Here is a 26,523-nt window from a genome sequence, read left to right on the forward strand (position 1 = left end):
TGGTTAAGGAAAAAAATCAAATATTAGTCTTCCATCAAGTTAAATATTCTATAAGATGTTGAAATATAATTCATCGATCGATTTTTTAAACGATGTTCAATTTTAAAAACAATGTTCAATATCGATTATTTGTGCCAACAACATTTTAGGGAAATAAAAAAAAAAAACGAATAATTGTATTTAAATATGTATTTTTTAATGCTTATATTATCTTATTTATATCTAACTTACATTGATTTTTAAATTAACTAATGAACAGATTACAGAGACTTGAAGAATACAATTTTGAAAAAAAAAAAAAAAAATTTTGCTCAGGCATCAGAATGGATGAAATTGCGTAAGATTTCAAGAAGAGAAATATGGAGTGGAGTGACATTATATGAATATATATGAATATAGTATGCAAGGGAGTGCATATTATATGAATATAGTATGCAAGGGAAAGATGTACTTGTAAGTTTGAAAAGGCGAAAGCAAACAGACAATAATGAAATAGACATGTAAAATAATAATATTATATAAATTATAACAAAATAAGAATAAATTAAAACAATCCAATTTAAGAAATATATTATAATTAAGCTTTTTGGGACTATATATCTAAAGGTTTTTTTATTTAAATCAAATTGATTAAATTTAAATAAAACGCTAGTACAATTTACAAAGTAAAAGTAGCAGTGGTGAAATAAACTGATCTCTCAAAATTAAATGGAGAAGTAAAAATGCACCGGTTTGTTAAATAATTACGTAAAACCAAGCAATATAGTTAAAACTTATTCAAGTATCACTTTAACTACTAATAAGTAAAAATTATTTATGTTCTTAAAGTATTAGTTAGCTTAGGGACCAGCAGCGGCCATAGGGGGTGGCGAACGGGGCAATCGCCTGGAGCCTCGCTCTTGCAGGGGCCTCGCGCAGAAATCCAAGCAAAAAAAAAATTGAAATAGATTTTTTTATTTAAAACTTTTGTTTGAAATAAAAAATTTAAAACTAATTTATTAATTCAAAACATAATATATCGCACCTCGAAACACTTGAAGATCGGTATTTTAATCGCATAGTACTCGGCCCATGCTTTAATAAAAGATTTTAGTCTAAGACGCCAAAAACATCAATTTAAGAAAATATAATTTCTTTATTTGTTAACTTTGTAATTATTTTAATGTAAAATATTTTAAAAGTACACAAATTTTATTTATTTGTATAACTTTACCATCACTCGTCTAGCATAACAAATACCCAAACCAAACAACCAGACCTACTTTCGAATCACATACATACTTTTCACCGAGGACAGGACGCATCGCAAAGACCTACCGCCCGGAGCCTCGCAATGGGTAAGGCCACCGCTGTTAGGGACATAATAACTATTATATATTTTATATAAATTTAAATTTCCCAATTAAGTACTTTTTGCAGTTGCATTAATATAATTATATTACGTCCTGCGATATTCGCAAGAAGTTTTAGGATTGTAAAAGACAGATACATTTGGGTGCAGTACAAACTTACCTAATAATATCTCTACAATACACTGTAGACCATATTTAACTATAGCATGATTTTACAACTACTTCATAATCGGCGTCTGTAATTCAAATTTGTAATCTACCATAAATTTTCAAAATCGAAGTTTGCCATATTGTTAGCCTCTTCAGACCACGCTGGAAATTGCGAATTATCAATTTCAGGCGCGTGCTTGTTATCTCCAAGCAATCTATGATTAGTTCCTCCAATACGTGCTTTACATTCTATACATATGCTTTCAACCATAGCACCTCCACATCGGTTTATGCTATAGAAATGACCATTTGGACACTTGAACCATTGCCCAGCTTTAGCACCTATAGCCCGAACAATCATATCACGTTCAGCCTTTGTTACTATACCAGACGCTTTTATACCATCTTGAAATATATTGAGTGCATTAATAGCATTATCTTCTTTGTAAACGCCAATTCCGAGAACCATATTTTTCGCAGCTTCCATTGCTTCGTTTACTTTTGGATCAGATCTGCTTATCTTGTAACTGTTGCTGCTTAATAGCTTTGAAAGCTGTACAATTGAATTCAGACGTTTTATTTCATTACGGATATCCATTTGTTGTTGTTGGCTAATCTTTCTTACGTTTCGTATAAGAAAACAAGATATTAGTGAAATATTTTTAACAAGCTCGTCTTGCAACTCTGTCAATTTGGCTGTTTTGAAATTTTCATAAATTTTTGCCAACATTTCCAAAACATTTAAATACATAAAATGCATATTTAATTGTAATAGTGAAATCTTTTTTTTATATTTGCGAATGAAAATCTGCAACATTTTGAAGGCATTTTTCCAATCTGAATGTAGTTTGTCTGCAAAAAAAACATTATATTGTATTAAGACTGAAGGATGGAGCTCTTGAAAAAACTTTTGAATTTCGTTTAATATTTACGAACATCATTCAAAACTTCCTGCGGAGCAGAATTACCCATTTTAGCCACTAGAAAGTTTATTAGTTACCTGTGCAGTAGAATTACCAACTTAGCCACTAAAAAGTTTATTAATTACCTGATAATATATTTTGGTGTGCATCCTGGAACTTTAATATCTTTTCAAGTAACCTATTTTGGGTATCAAGATTTTTTTTTACATTGCCATAAACACGCTCCTTGATAGGATTTATATCAGTTTTCATTCTGTTATTAACTAAATCTTTGTAACGAGGTGTGTTTATGATGGGCTTGCGGCAAAACGGGCAAGCACGAATAGATATAGATTCGGTTTCTGAATTCATTAGATGTTCCATATCCTCAAATTCCATTATGTGACCGCAATCTTCTAAAACTACAAATCTGTAAATAATGAATTTGTTGAAAATATAAAACTATCCTCTTATTAACAAGTATCACAATATTTCATAATATAAAATTATGATTTTGTATTTCAAACGTACAGCTTCAGCACAATATCAGAGTTATAGAAATTAAAGAAAAATCACTAATTGTATCAAATCAAAATACTCTGTTATTAAGATGGCAGAAAAGAGTAACTACTGAGTTTCTTGTCGGTTCTTCTCAGTAGAATCTACATACCGAACTGGTGGTAACTTACATTTAAATCAACACATGTTACACATGATGATTCTAAAGTGCTTATTAACTTAGCCGACTTGAATAAAGAATATTTTGATTTTATTATAGAAACGAATAATATAATAACTCCAAGAAGTATGTATTAACTTGACATATTAAGTAACTAATTGTTATTAGTTTATCTTTCCTTCTTGTATTAATACAATAATTGTCAACATTTATTTTAAAAAGATCTATATTATTGTGAATATTATTTATATATTATTTAATTATACATAATATTGTTGTAAGCATATTGTGAAGCAACTGTTACTATACCCTGTTCAAGTTAGCTTGATCTTTTTGACAGACGGGCTAGTGATGAGAAACAGAAAATATAACATATATAACAGTCGATGGAATGCGTAATTCAAATTACAATTCAATTTTTATTTTACTTATTTTTCTAAAAAGAGTTATACTAGCTAAAGAGACCCCAACCAAAAGGACCCCCGTTCGTAACAATAACTTGCTATGATCTTTAATAAGGATTTTTGTAATCAATATTTGTAGCAGTTACTACCTGTTATTCGCGTCCCTACCGTCCGACCAATGTAACATTGTACAAGCGTATATTTTCAGTGATTCTATTTAAATTTTACTTTGAAGCAATAATATATAATAGAAAAGGTCTTAAAATTTTCGGATAACGCTTGAATCTTTAGGAACTTTTGTATTATATGTATATTTTTACAATTTTTAAAATCATTAAATTAAGAAAATAATATGTTCGTCATTGAAAAGTTATGTCGATCAGAAAAATTTACATCTTTCAAAAAGATCGAACTATCTTGTACAGGGTATACAAGTAGGAGTCACATACCCATCCTTATCAAGCTACCAATACAACATATTGAATAAGTAGACAGTGTAATCAGTGTACTGTGACTGCTGGTAATTGACTGAAAGTCGGCTAGACACACTTTTCTTTAGATGCAGGGGAGTTTGTAAAGATCACTATTTTCTTTAGATACAAGGGAGATTTTCGAAATATCGCTCGTTCCAAACGGCCGAACACACTAGTCAAATGTATAATGGAGACATAAATTTATAATTTAATTTAATTTTTGTCACTCGAAGGAAGAAGTAGAAAAGAGTATAAACGAGGCATATTGGTTAAAAAATCATTTCTTACAAAGCTTCGTCGTTAAATTCGTCTCCCAGAAAGTCTTTTGGGAAGTCGTCCGGATTGCAATTCTTGCAGATGTCGGGGCACCTCTCGCCGCAGAGGCCGCGGCACGCGTGTCCGCACGCGAGCAGCAGCGGGCACGGGCTCGAGCAGCCCGCGCGCGAGCACTGCTCGCCGCAGCGCCGCGAACAGCGCCCGTGCGAGCACGCACGTGTGCACTGCTCCTACGATGTGAATTGTATATGATTAGCGGAGTTTCTGCTGCCAGAAAACAGAAAAGGCAACGTTTTCCGATAATTGTTGTTATACTGTTTAACAATTATTGAATGCCTAGACAATATTCGACGTCGACGGTCATTGTCACATGTTAATTAGTACGTACAATATCTCCCCTTCAGAATCTCCTTACATGTTTTTTACGAATTCCGGTAGTTAATTAAACTTCGCAACATCAAAAGTCGAGTAGATTATTCTTACAACGCGTCCTTTAATTACGGCTTCGTAGTTAATGATAAATGGAAAAGGTTTTCGGATGACAATTTTTCAAAATATGATTGTCGCTCACTTTGCAAGAAACGCAGGGCGCGCCACAGGGTCGCGGACAACGCGCGTGCACGCATTTGATCTCGCAAATTTTGTTGCAGGGCGGGCACAACTCGTTGCACGGTTCCTCGCATCTACAAATACGATCGTTCCGTTTCTAATCGCCAATAACAAAACAAGTATAACAATAACACATAAGATATGAATTATTTTTGGAAATTTTACTGTTGATTGATGCCAATGATGTAAAAGGTAAATATCTAAAATCGACTGTCGACTCCGGTCTACTCACTCGTGTCCACAGATATTGATCTGTTTACAGAGCTGCATGCAGGGCTGGTGCAGACGCCCACGGAGACAGCTCGCGCAGTTGCCGGAGCAAATGTGTTCGCACTCTAGTTCAGCACCGCACACCGCCCTGCAATGCTCCAATAGCGTCTCGTGGCTCGGGGTTCCTACGAAGATTATAGTTGCTACAGCGACATTTCGTATACAGACACACTTAGTTAGTACGAATTTGCATTAAATACCCGAACATGAGCCGAGGCTAGAGAATGTGATTGCAATAGAAAGATTGCGGGTTCAAATCAAGGAAATTAACTTGTGTTTATAATTTATCTCGTTATAGGAAGTGAGGGAAAACATCGTAAAGAAAACTGCATGTGTCGGATGAAAGTATGCCTAGTGCATTACATATCGTTAAGACTTTAGTACGATATCCTTGCGTTTTTTAATTTTAATGAGCTTTATCATATTCATTCAAAAAATAAAAACAAAACTCCAAGGTCACTACACACCATTTCCCGCGGAGTAGGCGTTGCAAGGCAGCTGCACTCGGTGTCCGCAGGGGGAGTCGAAGTGGTGCGGGACGAGCTCGGTGCAGAGCGCGGCGTCGCAGGCGTCGCGGCAGAGCTGGCGGCACGCGTGGCCGCAGCGCAGGCGGCGCGCGCACGGCCGCCCGCAGCGCGCGCGCGTGGCCTCCGCGCCGCACTCCACCTCCACCTCGTGACCGCACTCGGGGATCGGCTTCTTCACCTTTTGAAAATATATTTTGTAGTTTTGCACTCACTCACTCACTCGAGATATGAAAGGCGAGCCTGTCTTAATGAATTTCATTATTTAATCTTTATTTTTTTAATCCAGTAATTTGGGAGTTACCGATTTTTAAGCAGCTCAGTCCTGCGATAGAGAGTAGGTAATTAAAAAAAGATTGTAACACGAATGGCTTGCGAACCTTTATTTTGCAGTCGCCGCAGTTTTCGAAGCACTTCTTCATACAGAAGTGTCCGCATGGCAACGTTCGCGCGCACTTCTTGCGACAAAGCGTCTCGTCCACGTTCTTAGAACACGCGATACGTTCCTTGTGCTTGCATGACGTTCTTTTCTTTACAACCTGTTTATATTGTATCAATTGGTAAAAAGTAGTAAAACACCGTAATCTCATTGTTTTAAATCAGTAGTTGATCAGACTATAATAATAATAAGTATATAGTAAATACACTCTGAATATATGAATTTCATGACTTTGTAATTTCTGCATATATCGATATAGGTTACAAAGACGACATTCTTTTATTATTGCAAGACGTTAGTTTGATATTTTTACTACTATGCCCATCGTATATGGACGATAAAACTGTCTGTATATTTAGGTTCAATAATTTTAGTATCTTGAACTCGATCGTAGCTAGCGACTTTTGTTTTTGATCTGACAACAAGTTTCAATAGCTAATGCAATTTATTAAAGTAATTTTAATGGAATATCTTACTCCTTAAAATATGAATGTATCGTAAAGGTACACTCTAAGCCCGATATTCAAGGATGTTTTCAACTTCAACTAAAAGAAAAAAAAACATACTTCTATGTTACAGTCGTCACATGTCTCATGACACTGCTTTCTGCACTGATGGTCACCGCGATCACCTTCCAGGTCCATTGTGCAGCCTTTCTTAGCTTTTACACAAGGTTTCGAACATTTATACTGCAATTAAAAACGTCAATATTACTATTTCAATTTGAAGTCAGTCCCATGTCTATTTTTACGTTTTTACGAGGGGACAATATCGCAAAGGTATTAACATCCGTCAGTCGAAGCGGTCATATTTATTGCAATACTTACAAATTCGTGATCGGGGTCGTCCTGGACGTGGCAGGAACGCGCGCACGCGTGTCCGCAGCGCTCCACGAGCAGCCCGCACGGCACCGGGCACAACACACTGTGCGTGTCCATATAACACGATTTGTTAACCTAAAACGAGAAACGATTTTCAGTTGGAAGCAAGATTTACTGAATGAGTAACTATTTTCATGATGAATCTGAAGATTCTGATGGTTTTAACCCATAGGTGTAATGGTTATGGTTATATATCAAGCTTAGATAAAAATTATAATAATAAAGCTATATAGATCAATATTTTACCTCATGCCCACATTTTTCTAATTTGACAGAAACGGTAGTCAGACATTTTATCGATGGGTCTTGGGGATTTAAATAGCAGAATATTTCCTTATTATGGCCGCATGGTAATTTTTTCGTTATCATTTGCTTGCACGGTTCACATTTGTTCTTGCACATCAAGGGACAAACATGATTCAGGTCACAAATAATTCTGCCCAAAAATAATATCAAGTCAATGTTTACGTTAACATGCATATAATTGTTTCGATTCTCTTACTTGATAATATGATTAGTGTGGTAATGATGTCTAATATATGTGTAAAATATAATTAGACCTATGGCAAATATTAACAAAACAAATTCAAATTAAACTATTTTAATAACACATATCAATGAAAAAATTTAAATCCTTAATTTATTAATCTCACCTTTCACATTTAAACGGACAAATAATAGTAGCATGTCCTCGGTCATAGCTATGACATACAAGTGGACAAGCATGAAGACAGGGCAAATTGTAATTGCATTTCAAGAGGCAGCCGCCTTCAGGTACTTTACTAAAGTCCTTCACTGACGAAATCTGAAATAAACATTCTTTAAAAATTAAATAAATATGTACGGATCCTACTATAATATATATATACACACAGTGGGGTCTATGTCGAATGTGTTACAAATATTTAAATGAGTTTATTGAAATTTAGTAAGACAAACTTCTAATAAGAGTTTTCGACATAAGGTACCGCGGTAGAGATGTTATCAAAATCTTGAATTTTGTAACAAATTTAAAACGATTCACTTACGGTCGTTACTTGATCCGGATGGTTTTGACATTTGAGACGTATGCTTGTCCCCAATGATCCCTGGTTTTCCAAGGTTTCAGCGATTTTTGTCCACAACTTTGAATTCTCTTTCAAAATATCGATGTTGCCGAATATGTAAAACCCTTTAAAAAGAAAAAATAAAACTTAATATTATATAAATATAGATTTTTTAAAAGTAGTATTTCATAAAATATATGATGTTGGTATATGTTAAACAAAATAACGCTTCACCTTCCTTGGCTCTGGATAACGCAACGCAGATACGGTTTTCCGTTCCCAAAAATCCAATTTTTTTCTGATCGTTATTTCTTACGAGCGAAAGTAGTATGATTTTTGATTCTTCGCCTTGGTAATTATCCAAAACCGTAATTTTCACTTTAGACAGATGCGCATATGAAAGTCTTTGCTAAAAAATGAATAAATATGAAGTTATACAGTTGCAACTTATAAATGTACAAAAGAAGACTACGGCTTCAATTATCAAAATGCGAAATTAGTCGCAGATTCGCATTGATAAATGTTCTTTTTGAAAGGCGTCGAGCATACCGATAAATAAAGTAAGTAAAAACTAAATAAGTATTAACAAATAATATCATTTATTTATTTAGTATGACATTTGCAAAACTGGAAAGGTTTAAATTTATACTTTCAACTCATTAAAATATTTAATTATGTATACACAATTAGAACGATTGTTTACTTTTCTCAAATAAAACATTTGACCGGAGTAAGCGGCTAAAATGGTGACATCTTGTGGCTGGTAGCCCTGTTGCATTATATAGTTGGCGAAACCAAGAGTCAGGTCTGCTTCTTTTTTGTTCGCTTTACTGGAACTGTCATCCACGACCTAGATGAAAAACTAAAATTCATAACAAGAAACACTTACGAACGTACCAGACGAGATCACAAGCAAAAGGCAGTGACACTACATTACTCAAAAATCCAAATCCTCGTAAGTATAACACCCATTATAGCATATCGTTGTGGTCAATGTAATATTATTAACATAACCTATTTTATATCAAAAATATCAAATTTAACGTTTTTATATCAAAGTAAAAAACATACTAGAGATAAAATCAATTTTCCATAATTGCTTTGCACATACTATATTAAAAAATATTTAATTAATCAAAATACGTCGTCCTGCAGTTTTGTTTCTAATGAGGTAAAGGAAAACGTCGTTAGGAAACACGTGCCGCATGAAAATAGTCTGTGTGTCATCAACCCGCACCTTAGCAGCGTCGTGAAATAATTTCTTAAATCATTTCCATTTCAAAAGTAGAGGAGGCCTCAGCCCAGTGGTCAGTGGATTATTTATAAGCTGTTGTTGTTATTAAAAAAATATATTATATTACGTTCTTTTAACTATAATTAGATACTTTAGTGCGGATAGTAAAAAAAAATGCTTAGAACCTTCATAATGTATTATATATGTATATAGTGTTTATATATGTTCAAAAACTTCTTCATACACACAAATGTAAACTGAATAAAAAGCTTGTAAATCTATTTTTTTTTAAAGCTGGGGGGGCGCTCGTTCGTCTTTGCCGCCCCGGACTTCTGTAGGGCTTAGACCGCCACTGGCTGACACTTTATACAATTAAACATAATCATATAATAATAATAATTTAAAAAATAATAATTAAGTAACAAAATTATCCATTAAAAAGAGTATAATCATATAATATACCATCGTATATAATATTAGGTTAGGTATTTTTTTTATTATTAAATTAAACCAATTAAATAAAGTATCGGGTAATATGAGATAAGGCTATAACGCATACCTCCTCCTGGTACTCGTGCGAGAAGAAGAAGACGTTGTCGGTGAGGCCGCGCACGTCGGGGAAGTGGGCGACGGACGGGTGGTCGAGCAGCTCGGCGTAGATGTGCGGCACGATGAGCGCAGAAATGTGCGGGCGCATGCGGTGCTGCACGGACAGGCGCCGGCTGTGCACGGCGTTGAGGATCATGCGCTCGAACAGTGACACCTCCAGGTTGAAGTGCTTGGCGAGCCGCATGTGCGCCGCCGACGGCCGCAGCTGCTGGTGGTCGCCTGCCACACCGCACGGACTTGAGCGGTTGTTATAGTCAATGTTTATGTATATGTATATATATATATATATATATATCTACATGTTATTGAGCTGCGTAAACTTTAAAGCGAGTCGCGTTGTGCGGAGCGTAGTGTCGCGCAGTGTCTTATGTATTATATGTTATACTAGTAGTCACGAAGCCGACTTAGCTCTCGTTTTAGGGGTCGGTCGACAGGTGTTGGATATAAAAATTAGTCAACGCCATTTCTTGGGATTCAAGCTTGCTTCATACCAAATTTCATTAAATTCTGTTTAGTAGTTTAGCCGTGAAAGAGCAATAGAAAGACAGTGTTACTTTCTCATTTATATTAGTATAAATATAACTTTTCACATTGAACATAAAAAGTCTAAGTTGAAGTGAAACTCTAATAGGAATTTTGTTTTTAGCATAAAAGAGATACTTACGAAATATATTTAAAATTCTTACCAATAAGGATTAGATGTTCACAACTTTTAGTGAGCGATGTAACAATATGCTGTTCTAATACTTCTGCGGCTTCCTCCACGATAACTAATAATGTAAAATGAAATTTATTTACATTGTTTTTATTACAGACTAACTCTGGTAATTTTATAACTCCGTTGTAGTTTTTATTATAAAATTACTTCCGAATACTGGTACAGTCAGCTAAACAATCATAATTACTAAAAAAATATAAAACACACCAATAGGTGGTGCTAGCGCTATTAGCAACTTTCTCAGTCTCGCTGCGCCGCTAGTTGTCATGCCAATCACTTTGACATTCTGCAACAACTGAACGTCCAGTAGCATTCTTGATTCTTCGTAAGCAGTATTCGCATTTTTCACAGACTCCTGAAATACGTTTTTCATGAGTCATAATTAATAATTTGTACAATGCATACTGGTCCTGATTTAGGATCAAGGAGGCTACTTTACACGTCCCCCCTCCCCGCAATAATTAATTATGGCACACAAGGTGTCACCGGTACCGGCGAGTCCCACATACCCCCCACTTCAAGTGGGGGAAAGAGAGATAAAGAGAGACCTGTCACTGAACTCTCTAGTAAGAATTAGTATGTAGTGTTAATAGTAACTGAACAAGACTAAGAACTCGATATTGATAATTATTCAGTGCTTAAATAAAAAATAGTTCCATTCAAGGAAATCGTTTGTATTTGAAAACGTTTAACTCGTGAATCGTGATCATGAATTTCGCACGGTATATTGATAGAAATTTAGACGATATTCCGTTTAGGAGTCTATATCTGAGCATATTATAGATACTTTTTACTTGTTTACCTACCTGTAGAGGTTTAATATCTTCTTTAAGTTTATTTGTAACTATTTTTGTCCAATGGAAGTACAATAGCCACCGATCAACCATAGGCAAATTGCGAAGATTTTGTAAATCAACTGGAGTCGTATGAGTTCCTAGCAAATCATAGTTTTTCATTTCCTGTGAAACAAACATATAAAAAATTAGAAAAATCGTTGCCGTAATAATAAAGAAAGGTATACAAAATCAAAAATCAATCATGAATCGTCATTTAACAAAATATTTAAAAGTAAAGCTACCACCGGTTCGGAATGTAGATTCTACCGAGAAGAACCGACAAGAAACTCAGTAGTTACTCTTTTTTAACATCAAAAAATACAGTTAGTTAAATACAATTATAAATCCATACTTAATATTATAAATGCGAAAGTAACTCTGTCTGTCTGTCTCGCTTTCACGCCAAAACTACTGGACCAATTTAAATGAAATTTGGTACACAAATAGTCTAGAGCCTGAGAAAGGACATAGGCTACTTTTTAATTGGCAAAAAGTGCTGTAACGGGTTGAAAAGGGGGATGAAAGGTTGTAAGTTGTTGAAAATATTGTCATTTTTAGAACTAGAAGCATAAAACTTACATTTTAGGCTATATATAACATATCATGACACCCACTAAGAAGGGATATTTGGAAACTCGACCCCTAAAAGTGTGAAATATATGGGAGTCAGTCATTTTTTAAGTTAAAAACATGAAACTTTATTTTTGGGATACTGATTAAAAATGATTAAATACGTATTGAGGGGTTCTCGATATTCTACCTCTAAGAGGTTTAATAGGGGTTGACTTTTCTTATATAGATTAGTCTGGAAGTCCGTCATTTTTTTAAGTTAGAAGCATGAAGTTTATTTTTGGGCTACCGATTAAAAATGAGTTGATTCGCATTTAAGCGTTTCTGGATATTTTACGCCTAAGGAGAGAAATTGGGTTGACATTTCGTATATAGGATAGTCTGGAAGACCGTCATTTATGAAGTTAGAAGCAGGAAACTTTAATTTTGGGCTACTGATTAAAATAAATAGATACGTATTTAAGCGTTTCTTGATATTTTACGCGTAAAGGGAAAAATATGTGTTGACATTTCTTATACAGGTTAGTCTGGAAGTCCGTCAGTTTGAAATTAGAAGCTTGAAATATTATTTTTGGGCTACCGATTAAAAATGAGTTTATACGTATTTAAGCGTTTCTGAATATTCTATCCTGAGGGCTGAAATACACACCAATGTGGTATACAAAGAGGTCTTACATTAACGTAATTTTTAAGGTAATTTGTAAACATATTCATATTCTACGCGGGCAAAGCCGCGGGTAACAGCTAGTACAATTATTAATGTATGTCTACTGCCTGGATGTCAACAAGCATTAACTCCACGCTTTTTTATCATCTATATAATCTTGTATAGAGTAATATGCCCTCATTACCAATGTATTTTTTACAAATGAATTGAATTTATGAAAAGGCGAAGTTAAAAATGTCTGCGGAATTTTATTACAGAAACGGATACCTTGCCCCAAGAATGATTTATGTACTTTGCGGAGTCGGACACTTGGCGTTATAAGCTTATCCTTACTTCTTGTGCACATACAATGATTATCACTGATTTTATCAAAGTGATCAATGCTACTGTGAATATACATAACATTGTTGTAAATATATTGTGACGCAACAATGAGTATTCTTACTTTGTTAAAATCATCCCGAAGAGTTTCTAGATCCAAGATTATAAATAGACCGGATTGCTCTCTTTTGTAAAATAAAAACAGATTCAATATCTGCAGCATTACCCCAAAGTAATATGCCATATGACATAATACTGTGAAAATAACTAAAATGTACTAGACGAGCGGTATCAATATCAGTTAGTTGTCTAACTTTTCTAACCGCGTATGCTGCAGAGCTGAGCCTTCCTGTCAGGGACGATAAATGAGGACTCCACTGAAGTTTGGAATCCAACCATCAAACCGAAGTATCGGCTACATCAAGACGGCCACCATTTAAAGATATATTATAATTTTGTGTTCTAACATTGGGTAGGGTAAAAACTACACATTTTGTTTTTTGAGTATTCAAAACTAAATTAAATTATTAACTGTAAATTTTATTGTCAATGAAAATGCTTCATCTCATTTATAAAGTTTAATATAAAAACCGAATTAAAAAAATATATCTTTCATTTGTTTTATAAAGCGGTCCGATAATTCTTTGAGGTTAGAAAAGTAAATGTGTTGCATTCTATGTAATAGTGAGTTTTTCCTTAGGATTTACTTTGACGCGGGGTCATAACTAAATTTAACCATCAACATTATCTACGCATCTACTTAAGGGGACTACATGAGCTAAATGCAAGTTTTATAATGCAAAAAAGTATATGATCCAATGCAGTAAACCAAATGAAAAAAATATATGGTAATCTTCAGGTTACATGCTAGTTATTTGTTATTTTGAAAACATGATGTAATTAATTTGGTACGATAGAAAAAAATCACAAAGTTACCTCTAATAAAATCTTTTAATAAATAATAACTATACTTATATACATTCAATAATTCTGGTTTTTTGTCAGATTATTCTACAAGCAATATACTATTTCACCTGTGTGTCACTCTTTTAGTAAAATCAATAACTTTTTTTAAAATCAGATATTCTTATTTTCGAACAAAATGCGTACGTATTTGTGCGTAAACGCCGTGTACAAAAATTGCCGGCAGAGGCCTGATGCTATACAGACGTGTAGATCTTTTCGCCGCATCATTACGTTAGATATTTTTTTGTAATTTTAATTGTAAATTCATTGTTTCATGTTTTCTTATAATAACTATTATTCTTTCTTGTAAATAAATATAATATTTGTAAATAAATAATTAGTCCCCTTAAATAGTAAAATTATATACCTTCTCCGATACCAGCTCTTACATCATAAATAAACATCTTTTACTGAAACTTTTAATATTGGTTTTAAAGCATTACGAAAACAAAATTTCTCATTTAATAGCAAATATTTGATTAGAAGAAATAACAAATTATTTTAACACCATAGTCCACATAACGTCTTGGACGCCGTTAGTTGTAGCTTAACTTTATTAGCTTCTAAATTAAAAGCAAATAAATTCCAATATAAATTAATTTTGTATCAGAAATTGTTTTAATATATTCATTATTATTATTAATATACCTGATATATCTGATAAGATCGATAGTAAGTACTTAGAAGGTATAATATTACATTATTATTATTTCTATAAAATAAGATAATATATAAATACTTACAGTAAAACACTTTATCCGGGCTCTCAGAGCAACAATATCAAAGTGTAGATTACGTTTATGAGTCGAATTCAAATTTCTTTTTTGATATTGTTGAGTGCTATATAATAGTTGACATTTTGCTATCTTTAAAGAAAACGCTTTCTTAATGCTAGAATGAGAAAATTGATTGTGATCTATTTCAAAATCATCCATGATGACCTCATTATGATTGTCCATGAATTCGTTATTTATACATTCTTCTGTCTGATCTTCTTTGAATGTAATAGGTTCTTTGAAGTCGTATTCTAAGTTTTCAAATAACCAAAAAGATAATGGGTCTTTTCCACTTTTGAGAGTTGTTTTATATAAATCTCCAAGGTCCCTACACCCTGGAACATATTCTGTCATGCAAGTATAACTAATTATGGACTCGTTTATGGAGTCGATTTCACTTTGAGCTGCCTGTAATTTTAATATGTTTGATTTTAACTCGTTTTTTTGCTCATGATAAAGTCGAACAGCACTTGATGAACTTCTCATTGATTGCTTCCTACATTGATTTAAGCTAAACGTTGCCATAGTCTCATTTCGAGATTGACCACCAACCCTTACAATTGAATTCGTAACCGGTATAAGACCTTCTAAAAATTGATCCAAAGCGTGATTTGTATAGCACACAAGTAATAGCACGCATCCGCGCTTGTCAATATTCTTTAACAATGTTTGTGCTATTTTAATACCCAAAAATGTCTTGCCAGTCCCCGGCGGACCCTGAATCACGGCAAACTCACGGGTCAAAGCGGTTTTGTACGCTTCATACTGACTTTGATTAAATCCGAAGTCATCATTAGATGGCCACGTATTAAAATCGAGTACATTAAATGTCATGCTCTTAAAATCGGATATTTTTACTTTATATGTTTTATCAACTTGTAAATACGCAGGATGAGTAGGTTCAGGCTGAAAACAAACGTCAATTCATTAATAGAATGTACTTATTTTAGACGATACTTTCAATATAATAAGTAGGTACATCACTGAGCTTACATCAACATCGACGATATATTTTTTCATTGCTATATGTTCGGGAAATGTCGGATCCTGTAGAGCTTTCAGAATATGATAATAAGGCTCGAAATAAACTTCACTTTCAATCATCGTATATTTTTGATTTCCATATAAATTATCCCCAACGTCGATAAGATCAACAATTGACACTGGAATCTGACAAACATCTTTAATAAAACGTAATTAATATATACAATTTAAAAATAATAAATCTTCTAATGTGAATATTCTTCTTTGACGAAGCAACTGCGGATTGGCCTGATTTTTGCACATATCAGCACATCATAGCCTATTCCAATCGAAGTAGGAATAAAGATAAATAAACCTTAGATTCAAGTTTTTCATGCGTTTTGTTAATAAGTCAGCTTCATTGCACATTACTAAAGAGTTTATGATTAATATATCTTTATTTATAATACAACACTATTACACTTTACTACTTATATTTAGCTTCCATATTAATCCACTTTAATTTAACTTCCAAAATTCCGACAAGTTTCGTTGACTTACAAAACACCATTTTTTCGAAAATCCAAAGTGAATATCATAGATTAATTAAGCTCTCGGCCAATGATATCGCGTCAATTTGTTATCAAATGATGTTTTTCACCTGTTATGGTTGGAATAGAGTATAGATAAATACCGGAAAAATCATAAAAGAGAAACTTAAGAGTAAATATGCGCAGATTATTATTTTGAAGAGTAAATATTTCTACCATACAATATATATTTTTTTATCGATACACAAATGATAAAAAAATTGCAAAAACCATTAAAAAGTAATAATATTATAAATTATTTAAACAGTTTTGATATATTAAATATACATTTATTATTTAAATATGAATTAGTTTTTTTGTGCGTTCCATTTTTAATCAAGTATGCACCGCGAATGGGGCGGAATTCTTAGTTCAATGTGTCCCTATTAAAAAAGATAAACAGCATTTACTCTTACGTACAATATTTATTTATGTTTCAATTTAGCGATACAATTTTCTAGACTAAAAAATAGAATGGCTCACCGAATTTGTTCAAGACTATTTACGTGAGTATTGTCAATTGAGTTGCACTATACAGTGTCTTCCTTCTTTGTCGTATCGCATAGAGATCTTTACTTATATAAATATGTAATCATACTATATTTAAGCTACATTTAAGCTATATCTTTGTTGATCGATCGATTTATGTTTTTTTATGACATATTTATTTTAATTCTATATTCATAAATAGCGCTGTCGTCATAAAACTTTTGACGTTCTCTTAGAAGTAGTTTTTTTGGAAATAACATAATTATTGTGTTTGTATAAGACCGCCTATGTCAAGTTTCAATTTTGTAATTAAATATCTGATTCTGTAAAACAAAACCCCTAGAAGTTTATTGAAATCCGTGCAAGTTCTTGTTTGCTCACAAATGATTATGCAAAAATCACGCCGATCCGTTGCTCTTTGAAAGAACTAGGCATTTATCATATCAGAAAGGATTTACAAAAATCCAGTTATATTTACTTTTCCGTTGTCCAAATATTTTATATTTCGGTCGATTATCGTCGCTACAATAAATGTATTGCATTTGTCCTTGGTAAATAGAACTAGTGATCCATAAATAAATCGCTTGCTATAAGACCAGTTTATCTTTTTAAATCTTTTCTTTGTGTAATCGTCAACTTCCACCACGGAACCAATTTTCTGTGGCGATATATAGGACTCAACAAATTTTACATTATGATAAACTCTGAAATATATAATTATAATTAGGTGTATGTATATTGTTATGAAATTTGTCATTTTTTTTCAACTTTAAGTCTTCTTTTTCTAATTACAATAAAAATAATGCTAATCAGAAGCTAAAAAAATATTTATAATATATTTATTATATAATTACTAATCATAAAAGAAACTAAACAAAGCCACGTCGCGTCGCGTCGTTCGCTTGATATAATTAGATAACGATAACGTTTAATCATAACTCATTTTCTTTATCTTATATTTTTTTAATATGGATTGGGATTAGTTTTAAAATATTCCTTACAATAACTAGCTTCAGTGGATGATAAATATTTCAAAGTCTCCTCGTATATCTGTCATACTCAGCGATAAATGTATTTTTATTGTTTATAGTCGTAACTCAAATTATAAAAAAAAGGATTTTACATTTCATTTTCGTAATAACTTGGGTAAACGTCTATGATATTTTGTACCTATCAAATGATTGATGCTTAATTTTATTTCTTATTATACTAAAAAATGAGAGGACGCCTTAGCCCCGCAAAGATACATTTAGTTATATACTTATTACCTATATAAATAGAAACAGCTGATTTTATGAATTATTATCAACTTACCGTATATTATCGTACTTCTTTTTGGTGGGATCTCGAATAAACTGGACTGTAATAACAACACATCGTTAGTCAAGTCACAAATAAAAATGTACTCTAAAATATTATAGTAAAAAGAGAACTATTTGAAGTATCTACATAAAATAATATTTATTACAATACAATAGCACAAGACTTGAAACAAAAAGGTTGAATAAAAAGAAAATATACTATTATAGACGCCACTTTAGACTAATGTTATCAAATCGACATAGAAAATGGGTTTAACAATTATTATTATACTTCAAAAAAGGATTCGACATAGTCGTAAAATGAAATTGACGATTATGACTTACGTATTCCTTCCCGAAGAGGTCCGAAGCAATCTTCACGGAGGAGCCTGAATTGTACGTCTAGATAATGTTCCACACCCCAATATCTGCCTGATATTAAATTTGCTCTCAAATATGGACGTTCATCGATCAAATCCTCCCGGCGTGGCACGACATTCAAATTCCTGAAATTCTCCGGTGGTTCTTGTTCTTCATCCCCAAAAACGAGCTTTCGTTCCTCTTTCTAGGTAATTAAAAATAATATATATAATTGAGATTATAAGTAGTGTGCATAGATGACGTTACGTTTTTCTATATATAAGGAGGTCCCGAAGTTCAAGGTTCATACCCCAGGTCGGGCTGATAAAAAGTTATTGGGTTTTTCTATAGAATTTCTCAGCAGTAACCTATAATTTGGAAGTTGGAAGTGTGTACACTCCCTTCCTCGGAGAGCACGTAACTGTCTGTCCTGCGCCTGAATTCTTTCCGGTCGTGTCAGATTTGCCGTCCATCGGATCATGAGAGTGCACTAGCGTTTTTTTTTTTTATGGTAATGTTTGGCGGAAGAGCATATGGGCCACATATTGGTAAGTGATCACTACCGCCCATAGACAATGACGCTATAAGAAATAATAACTATTCTTTACATCGCCAATGCGTCACCAACCTTGGGAATTAAGATTTTATGTCCCTTGTGCCTGTAGTTACACTGGCTCACTCACCCTTCAAAACGGATCACATCAATACTGACTATTGTTGTTTTGCGGTAGGTATCTGATGAGTGGGTGGTACCTACCCAGACTTGAACAAAGCCCACCAAGTACCACCAAGTTGTTGTTGTTATTGTTATTTGCGCATACTTGAGCACAAGCCGTGGTGGCCAAAATAGGTCCGACAGAGGACATCATCGTCCCACAGAGGGTCTACTACCACATGGAGAGTCAACAAAGAAGTTACATAATTATACGTATATCATATAGATATATGTCACTGGTAAATTTTATTAGCAATAGTCAATAACGATACAAAATTTTCCTATTTCCTATATAATTAAGATGTTATTAGTATTTTCCTAAGAATAAGGTAAAAAAATATATAGAATATTATTTGCAATCTAGATATAAATTTTGGAAATCTTTTAAATATCAGATAATAATATAGAGCACGAGTGAATGCGCAAAAAATATTCTCTTATCTATAACATGAAACTATATTTTGAACAAAAACCAATGTAGACATCGTATTTATCTTAAAAATGACGATTATAAATTAAATACTAGTAATTACCGCAATTTTGTCTTTTTCATGCGCTGTCAATGTCTCACGAAGTTGTATTAACTTCAGGTTATATTCTTCGGGTAATGTAAAATTATGCCTATCTCCTAGCCCCTCTAGGCAACATTTAGAACTTCCTTCTATGAGAGATCTACATTTGGTCAACGCAGTCGATGGCGACATTATTATGATGGATTCACAAAAAGTTATAAAATTTTTCCAAAATTCCATTTCATTTTTCCAGTATTTATTGTTTGTAGACTTGTTTAAAACGTAGGGTAAATCCAACAAATAATTTTTAAAATTGCCAATATATTGTGAATTACAAACATCCAATATTACAGTTGATTTTAACTGATGAAATGAAGATTCACATATTTTTGATAACAGTTCCATAATTAGTACATGTACGTCAGGTCGCTCAATTGGAGATTGCAAAAGATTCAGAAATCCTTCCTTCTTAGCGTTCAAGTTTGCAAGTATATCTTTAACATCTGATTTTGCCAATGCTTCTAGGGTTAAAAATCCCATCCTTCTTATTTTGTTATCAACTCCTTGGGCTCGGTCCTGACGGTTTTTACTGGTTGTCATGTTCGTTGAATCCATTTGTTCAGATTTATTGATATTTCTGCCGTTTCTTAAATAGGCATGTTTTGGTTTCGGTTCTTTAAAATGTGGTGCTGCAATTTTAGTTATAATTTTATCATTTCAATTAAATAAATAAGGAATAAATGAGAGATCATAATTTTTAAAATTTTACATTTAAAAAAAAGTAATCATTGAATTTGTATGAATTTTTAATTTTAAAAATGTTGCATATTATAATCCATTATTTGTTGTATATTATAAATTATATTATGAACTGGTATTTGATGATATAAATAAAACCCATAAGCTGTAGTATACCTCTATTTCTAGGTGTTTGGTTCTGAATTTCATTCATAGCTAGATGTCCAGCATAAGTAATATTTTCGGGATGATTTCGGCTCACTAGCCTTCTAGGATTTAGGGACTGACTACGTGCTTTTCCGCGTTGTGGTAAGTTGCTACGGACATTTTCTAATCCTGCTGGTCTATAGTATGATGAACCTAAAATAATAAATTAAAAATAAAATATTGTTATTTATATTATATAAAATAACTACACAGACCAGCAACTAGTCGGTAAATGGTTACAACCGCCCATATGAATTAGCACTGTAAGAAATACTAACATCGCCAATAACACCACCACTAACCTTGGGAACTAAAACGTTATGCTCCTTGTGCCTGTCAAGTTAGTTACACTGCCTTACTCATCCTTCAAATTGGACAACAACAATACTAAGAATGCTATTTGACTGTAGAATATGGAATATGTGATGTGTGGTTGGTACACCCAGAAGAGCTTGCAAAAAACCCTATTGCCAACATCAAGTTAAATACTTTTGTTATAATGCCTCTTACATCTTTGTAGATGTTATGATCCAAATTTCAGTAATAATTAGATATCAACAAGTGATGAATACTTACTCTTAACCTACGGATCTTATGATTAAGTTTCGAAAATAAATCTATTTAATTAAATACAGTTTAAAATACACACATATTGAAATTTAGATGCTATGCTACTTTGACATGGATAGTCAGTTAAAAACAAATGTATAGCAAATGTGCCTAGCCTGCCACCTTTACGGACCCAATGTATTTAGTGCGATTCGTCCTTGATACTTTCGCCCCGGCTGATTCCTTATTGTTATTGTTTTAAAATATAGTGTAGCGGCGCTCGCTAATAAAAAAGCAAAGGTCAAAGTTTTGTCAGTTCATACACTCCTGCGCTCGTAGAGTAAAACGTTTTATTAACATTTCCCTTGTTGTGTTTAATTACTTGTTTGTTTACAATTTATTTTAGAATGCACGTATGCCTGACGAACCTATTTAAGTAAAATAAAAAATAAGTTAAATCAAGTTACAAACCTCTAGCTGATATTAACTGCAAAGTTAATGTACCTACAGTCTTAGAACATATTCTCATTTTTTTACGCGCAATGAGAATTTTATAAGCGCATTGACTTATATGAATAGTAACTGTAAGAATTAATTTTAAGTTAATTTGATCAGAGTTTTACAGAGTGAACTGTGTACACATAAAAAACTTTCATTGATATTATTGTGGGATCAAAATATGCGATATGTTTCGACTACCTTCTCTTATTATATAATCTTAAAGACTGAATGCAGTAGCACTTAATCTGTTATGAGTAATAATAGTAAAATAAATAAAATTAATTATTAACCCTTAATGTTTGTGTTGTTCTAGTTTAAGGATTAACAAGGAAATTGTTACTACTATGCTAGTCTTCAAAATTTAATTGAGTCTGTTACCTCAACCGTACCGATCAATCTCTTTCTTCTCCATCCTACGTGACATTGGCGAAATAATCTGTGCCCTGTCGGCACAACTAAAAGCCATTAAACTAAGAATTGAATTGAATTAAATAAAATTAAATTATACCTGATTGTCGCCTTAATAGGTCATCCTCATCCATTTTTTAAGATGTTCTGTAAATAAAAAATATCTCATAATAAGAAACTATAAACAAATAATCTAAACGATGTTACATGTTTGTGTAGTACATTTTTTTCACAGGTGCTCCTGCTCTCAAAGTGACATTGACGGGAAAAAATGAATTGCTTTTTAAAATTAGTACCCAGAGCTGCAAATCATTTTTTTTGCAATAATACATTATCTAGTCATAATAAAACACCTTTTGTTTTGTTGTTTTTTATCAACATTTTTCTGTATTAATGAAAATGTAAAAAAATCGGTAGTTTATTTGAAAAAAACAAAAATGATTTCTGGGCCATTTGTGCCCATATACAGGTATATGGGTGCAAATCGCCATCTATCGGTAATGGTTGTCAAATAAAGATGTTTATATTTTAACTCATACTTTATTATATTTCCTTAGATAAATGTCTAAAAAGCGTAAAATATGTATTGAAATAGCTATTTGTAAACATGATACTGTTATTTATCAGACTCTAATAATTAATAGACATTTGATTGTTTTAATGTTTGGAAGATTTGGATGCATGTCGCCATTTATCGGCAAGGGATCCATGGTCCATTTTTACACTTTATTACTATCATGTAGGGATGCATCCGATACCGATACCGATATATCGACGATACAGCAGGTTTTCCGATATATCGGTATCGGCGATATTTTTCTGGCCGGTACAACGATACTGTTCAAATTACATGTTTTAAAAAAGTAATGTAAACGCGTCGCTTGCTTTGTCATTTTCGTTGCAAACGAGATAATACTTTGTTTTTTAAAGAAAAATTTGAGTAATGTTTTTTTAGTTACTAACTCTTATTAATGAACCTTAATTACTGAGCTCAATTACCAATATTCACATTCCAAGTCTAGTCTACGTTTTATTTTAATATTTTTTATTAATAAAAACAATCAATCAATATGTCTACATACATTTATTTTACCTTTATTTAAATTCGATAAGTGTATCGGTATCGTATCAGCAAAACGGCGTATCGATGCATCCCTGCTATCAAGCCTATTTTTTTGTGAGTAGCTTCATTAAGATGAGACGCCCAACAATTTTGTTGAATAAATAAATTTATAAAGTAAGATTATTGTTTTCATAAGGTGTTAGTTCAAGTTTTCTGCCACTATGGCGCTATTGCTCATCGAGTCACAAAACACTTGTCTGTGGACGGGTGATATATATTTTTTCTATTATCTGTGCTCTATGTTATTCGTATTATAACTTCCGCCTTGTGCAAGAATATTTTGCTTTCAATAAAGTGTTTAGTTTAAAGAAATCTAACAAGAGTTTTATTGGAATACTACCCAAAAATCAATAACTTTCCTGTACGAAAACTCTCGATTGTGGTAGCTAACAGATGTAGCAAGGATAAAATAGGTCGATTTGATGATTCTCAAGAATTTATTACTAACTGTTTTTTTTGTTAAATTTCAAAATAATTATCTAAATTATTGGAAAAAATATTAGTCCCACAAAATTTATGGTTTAGTCAAAGAGGCCCCGCCCCCTCCTTACTATAGTATCGATTACGAAGTAATTAAAAATTATTACTAACCAGCAAAGATTTTTATTACTTCGCTAATATTTATCGCTAAGTCGAGCAAAATAAAGTGGCACGGCCATACCATCCTTTTCTCGAAGTAGTTCAGGCCATTTTCGAACCCCTATAACTTCGTTGTGGACTATTACTGTTTAATGCTTTGAATGCCAAATTTTGATTCTTAATGCTATAAAAATACATATAAATCTTGCTTGGTTCCTAAGCAACAGTGAAATTAATTATATAAAAATTACAGAAATCTTCAAAATATCCAAGAAATTATGTTGAAAATGTTCATTGAAAAGAAAATAATCCAAAGAAAATAAACCGAGAAACTAATCCACGAAAATAACTAAAGAGAATTAATTCTTATTAGAATCAATTTCAAATTTAAACTTATAATTTTCACTTTGATATAACAACCAACTAGCCCAGTCAATCTCGGTTATTTTCCACAAATAAAGAAAGGCATCATGGTAAATATTCTAAGAATTCCCTATAAATCACAAATGTTATGAAACAGAACTTTCGGTGGTGAAAAAAAAAATTATGAAACTTGATAAAACTTAAAATGTATGTAGAAATGTACTTAAATATTCTGATTTTGAGTCATAAAAGCACAATATTATTTTATTATACTAAATTAAAAAGTTGCAATTTTTAATCTATATATCACGTGACCTAAAACACGAGCCGCCATGGTGTGACCTAAGACCGGCAAATACGGTCAGTTCAGTGTAAACAGCTGAATTATATCTATCAACTTTAACTTCAAAGATTTACTTCAACTTTAAATTAAACAATTTCAAAGTGAATTTTATTTGTATTTATTTATTAAAATGCAAACCGAATTTGTAAAAGCAGTTATAGTTCTTGCAATGTACGAGCGCGCGTGGCCTTTATTTGTGTTTGTAACCGTAAACACATAATTGCGTTAGTGTGTGTAACCGATGGAGCGATCAGTAGCGAGTGAGCCTTCGCTCGGGTAAGTTGTACTTATTGTTTCCGCGTCGCTATTTTTACGAAGTACGGTCAGCATGTCAAACCTCAAATGTGAAAGAAAACGTAAAATAATTCATAGCGAGGTAAGTTTTTTTATTTTTATACTTGTTTTTTGATATTGTTGTAGTTACCAATATGTAACTTTACTACTATTTGCAGGGACGCGCCATTATTGCCCGCGTGTACCACTTTCTTCAAGAAGAGTATAATTTTATGAAAGCGAACAATATGGATCATTGCGATTTGAGCCCTTTGGCTAATATACGGAAACGTACCGCTGAAGCTACAGGGTTTAGTGAACGAACTGTAACTACAATTTTAAAAGAAGAAAAAGAGCTGCCATCTTCTTCTGCAAGTTTTACTTCACCTATGAAAAAACGACGCAAGAGAAATAATAAATTTAATTTAGCCAACATGAGCCTTGAAATCATTCGAACTACTGTGCAAAATTTCCATATTGTAGAAAAGCAATTACTAACATTATCAAAATTGCGATCAGTTTTGAGCGAAAAGATTGGGTTTGATGGATGCTTAAACACATTACGTTCGATATTAAAGAAATTAGGCTACAAATGGAGAAAAATTGGGAACAACAGAGAAGCATTACAAGAAAGACATGAAATTCAACTTTGGCGTTTAAATTTTTTAAAAAAGATCTTTCAATACCGTTCGGAAGGTCGTCCTATTGTATACACTGACGAAACATATGTTTTGACTTCTCACGTGCGGCAAAACACCTGGTTGCGTCAAAACAATGACCTCAAAGGCAATAAACAGTTTTCAAAGAAACTGAGCACAGGAAGCCGCTTTATTGTAGTGCATGCAGGCAGCAGCGACGGTTTTGTGCCTAATGCTTCGCTAGTCTACAAAGCTGCATCTACATCAGGAGATTATCACTCAAATATGAATCATGATAATTATACAAAATGGCTTAATGAAAAGTTATTGCCAAACTTACCTGAGAAGTCAGTTATTGTTATGGACAACGCTTCTTATCATAATACTCGGAGCAGCAAAATACCGACCTCTAATTCCAGTAAAGGGGAAATGCAAAAGTGGCTGACAGAGAATGGCATCTCATTTGATAATCGTTTTAAAAAAGTAGAACTGTATGATTTAATTAAAAAGAACAAGGACCGTTTTATAACATTTAAAATAGATGACTTTATAAGAAAAAAAGGTTTCGAAATCTTAAGACTCCCTCCGTATCACCCAGAGCTTAACCCGATTGAAAATATATGGGGTATTATAAAAAACCAAATTGCCTCAAAAATTATAGGCCAAACCATGACCGTTGTTCAAAGTTTAATAGATGAGTGCATAAATAATATAGACCAAATCACCTGGCGAAATACATGCAAGCACGTTGAAAAAATTGAAAAAGACTACATGAAATATTTCGACTATGATTTCCAGTTTATTATAAATGTGAGTGAAGATGATGACAGCGACAATGAAAGTGAAAATGATGACAGCGACAGGGTAGAAATGTTTGATGAAAATAGTAATATAATTTAAATTCTTTTGTTATTAATAATAACTGAACGAAATTTTTATTTTGTGTATATTTTAATTTTCTACCTGTAATTATTTATTATTACTAATGTAAATTAGTAGTTACTTTAACGCTTTTGTTTATTTTTCATTTTGACCACTCCTAATAAATAAATAAATAAAAAATATTTAAAATATAAAAATAGGTGAAATCCATAAATTAAATTAATGAATTTTTGGTTGCTAACCGTACGCACGGTTGCTTTTACGCCTACATTGACGCGTATACAGAT

General features: G+C 32.8%; 2 protein-coding genes across 2 annotated transcripts; one reads left to right on the forward strand and one right to left on the reverse strand.

Annotated features, from left to right (window-relative positions):
* Window positions 1-1,529: 1,529 nt before the first annotated feature.
* On the reverse strand, window positions 1,530-22,189 carry LOC113397855 (NFX1-type zinc finger-containing protein 1-like). Its single transcript, XM_064216611.1, has 26 exons — window positions 22,136-22,189; window positions 20,548-20,730; window positions 19,654-20,321; window positions 18,391-18,610; window positions 18,059-18,104; window positions 17,223-17,448; window positions 15,696-15,872; window positions 14,670-15,608; window positions 11,373-11,525; window positions 10,774-10,921; window positions 10,535-10,618; window positions 9,799-10,067; window positions 8,709-8,855; window positions 8,240-8,414; window positions 7,988-8,130; window positions 7,613-7,764; window positions 7,206-7,395; window positions 6,906-7,034; window positions 6,645-6,767; window positions 6,020-6,178; window positions 5,583-5,820; window positions 5,078-5,240; window positions 4,808-4,919; window positions 4,249-4,466; window positions 2,551-2,834; window positions 1,530-2,354 (listed from the first exon to the last, which is right to left on the reverse strand). Exons 1-26 carry the CDS (start codon window positions 22,167-22,169, stop codon window positions 1,609-1,611), a joined length of 6,126 nt encoding a protein of 2,041 aa, XP_064072681.1. The 5' UTR covers window positions 22,170-22,189; the 3' UTR covers window positions 1,530-1,608.
* Window positions 22,190-24,758: 2,569 nt separating this feature from the next.
* Window positions 24,759-26,523, forward strand: LOC113397859 (uncharacterized). The gene is made up of 2 exons (XM_026636379.2): window positions 24,759-24,819; window positions 24,896-26,523. Exons 1-2 carry the CDS (start codon window positions 24,772-24,774, stop codon window positions 26,252-26,254), a joined length of 1,407 nt encoding a protein of 468 aa, XP_026492164.1. The 5' UTR covers window positions 24,759-24,771; the 3' UTR covers window positions 26,255-26,523.

This window comes from Vanessa tameamea, chromosome 13 (genome assembly GCF_037043105.1).
Source record: "Vanessa tameamea isolate UH-Manoa-2023 chromosome 13, ilVanTame1 primary haplotype, whole genome shotgun sequence".
NCBI classification, from domain to species: Eukaryota; Metazoa; Arthropoda; class Insecta; order Lepidoptera; family Nymphalidae; genus Vanessa; species Vanessa tameamea.

Excerpts from the sequence above, each read along its gene's own strand:
- LOC113397859 (XM_026636379.2), top strand. The coding sequence starts at position 24,772 with ATGTCAAACCTCAAATGTGAAAGAAAACGTAAAATAATTCATAGCGAG. Across the intron at positions 24,820-24,895 it reads GTAAAATAATTCATAGCGAG|GGACGCGCCATTATTGCCCG; the intron begins GTAAGTTTTTTT and ends TACTATTTGCAG.
- LOC113397855 (XM_064216611.1), bottom strand. The coding sequence starts at position 22,169 with ATGGATGAGGATGACCTATTAAGGCGACAATCAG. Across the intron at positions 15,873-17,222 it reads AATATTTGGACAACGGAAAA|ATTCCAGTGTCAATTGTTGA; the intron begins GTAAATATAACT and ends GATGTTTGTCAG. Across the intron at positions 5,241-5,582 it reads CGCCTACTCCGCGGGAAATG|GAACCCCGAGCCACGAGACG; the intron begins GTGTGTAGTGAC and ends TAATCTTCGTAG.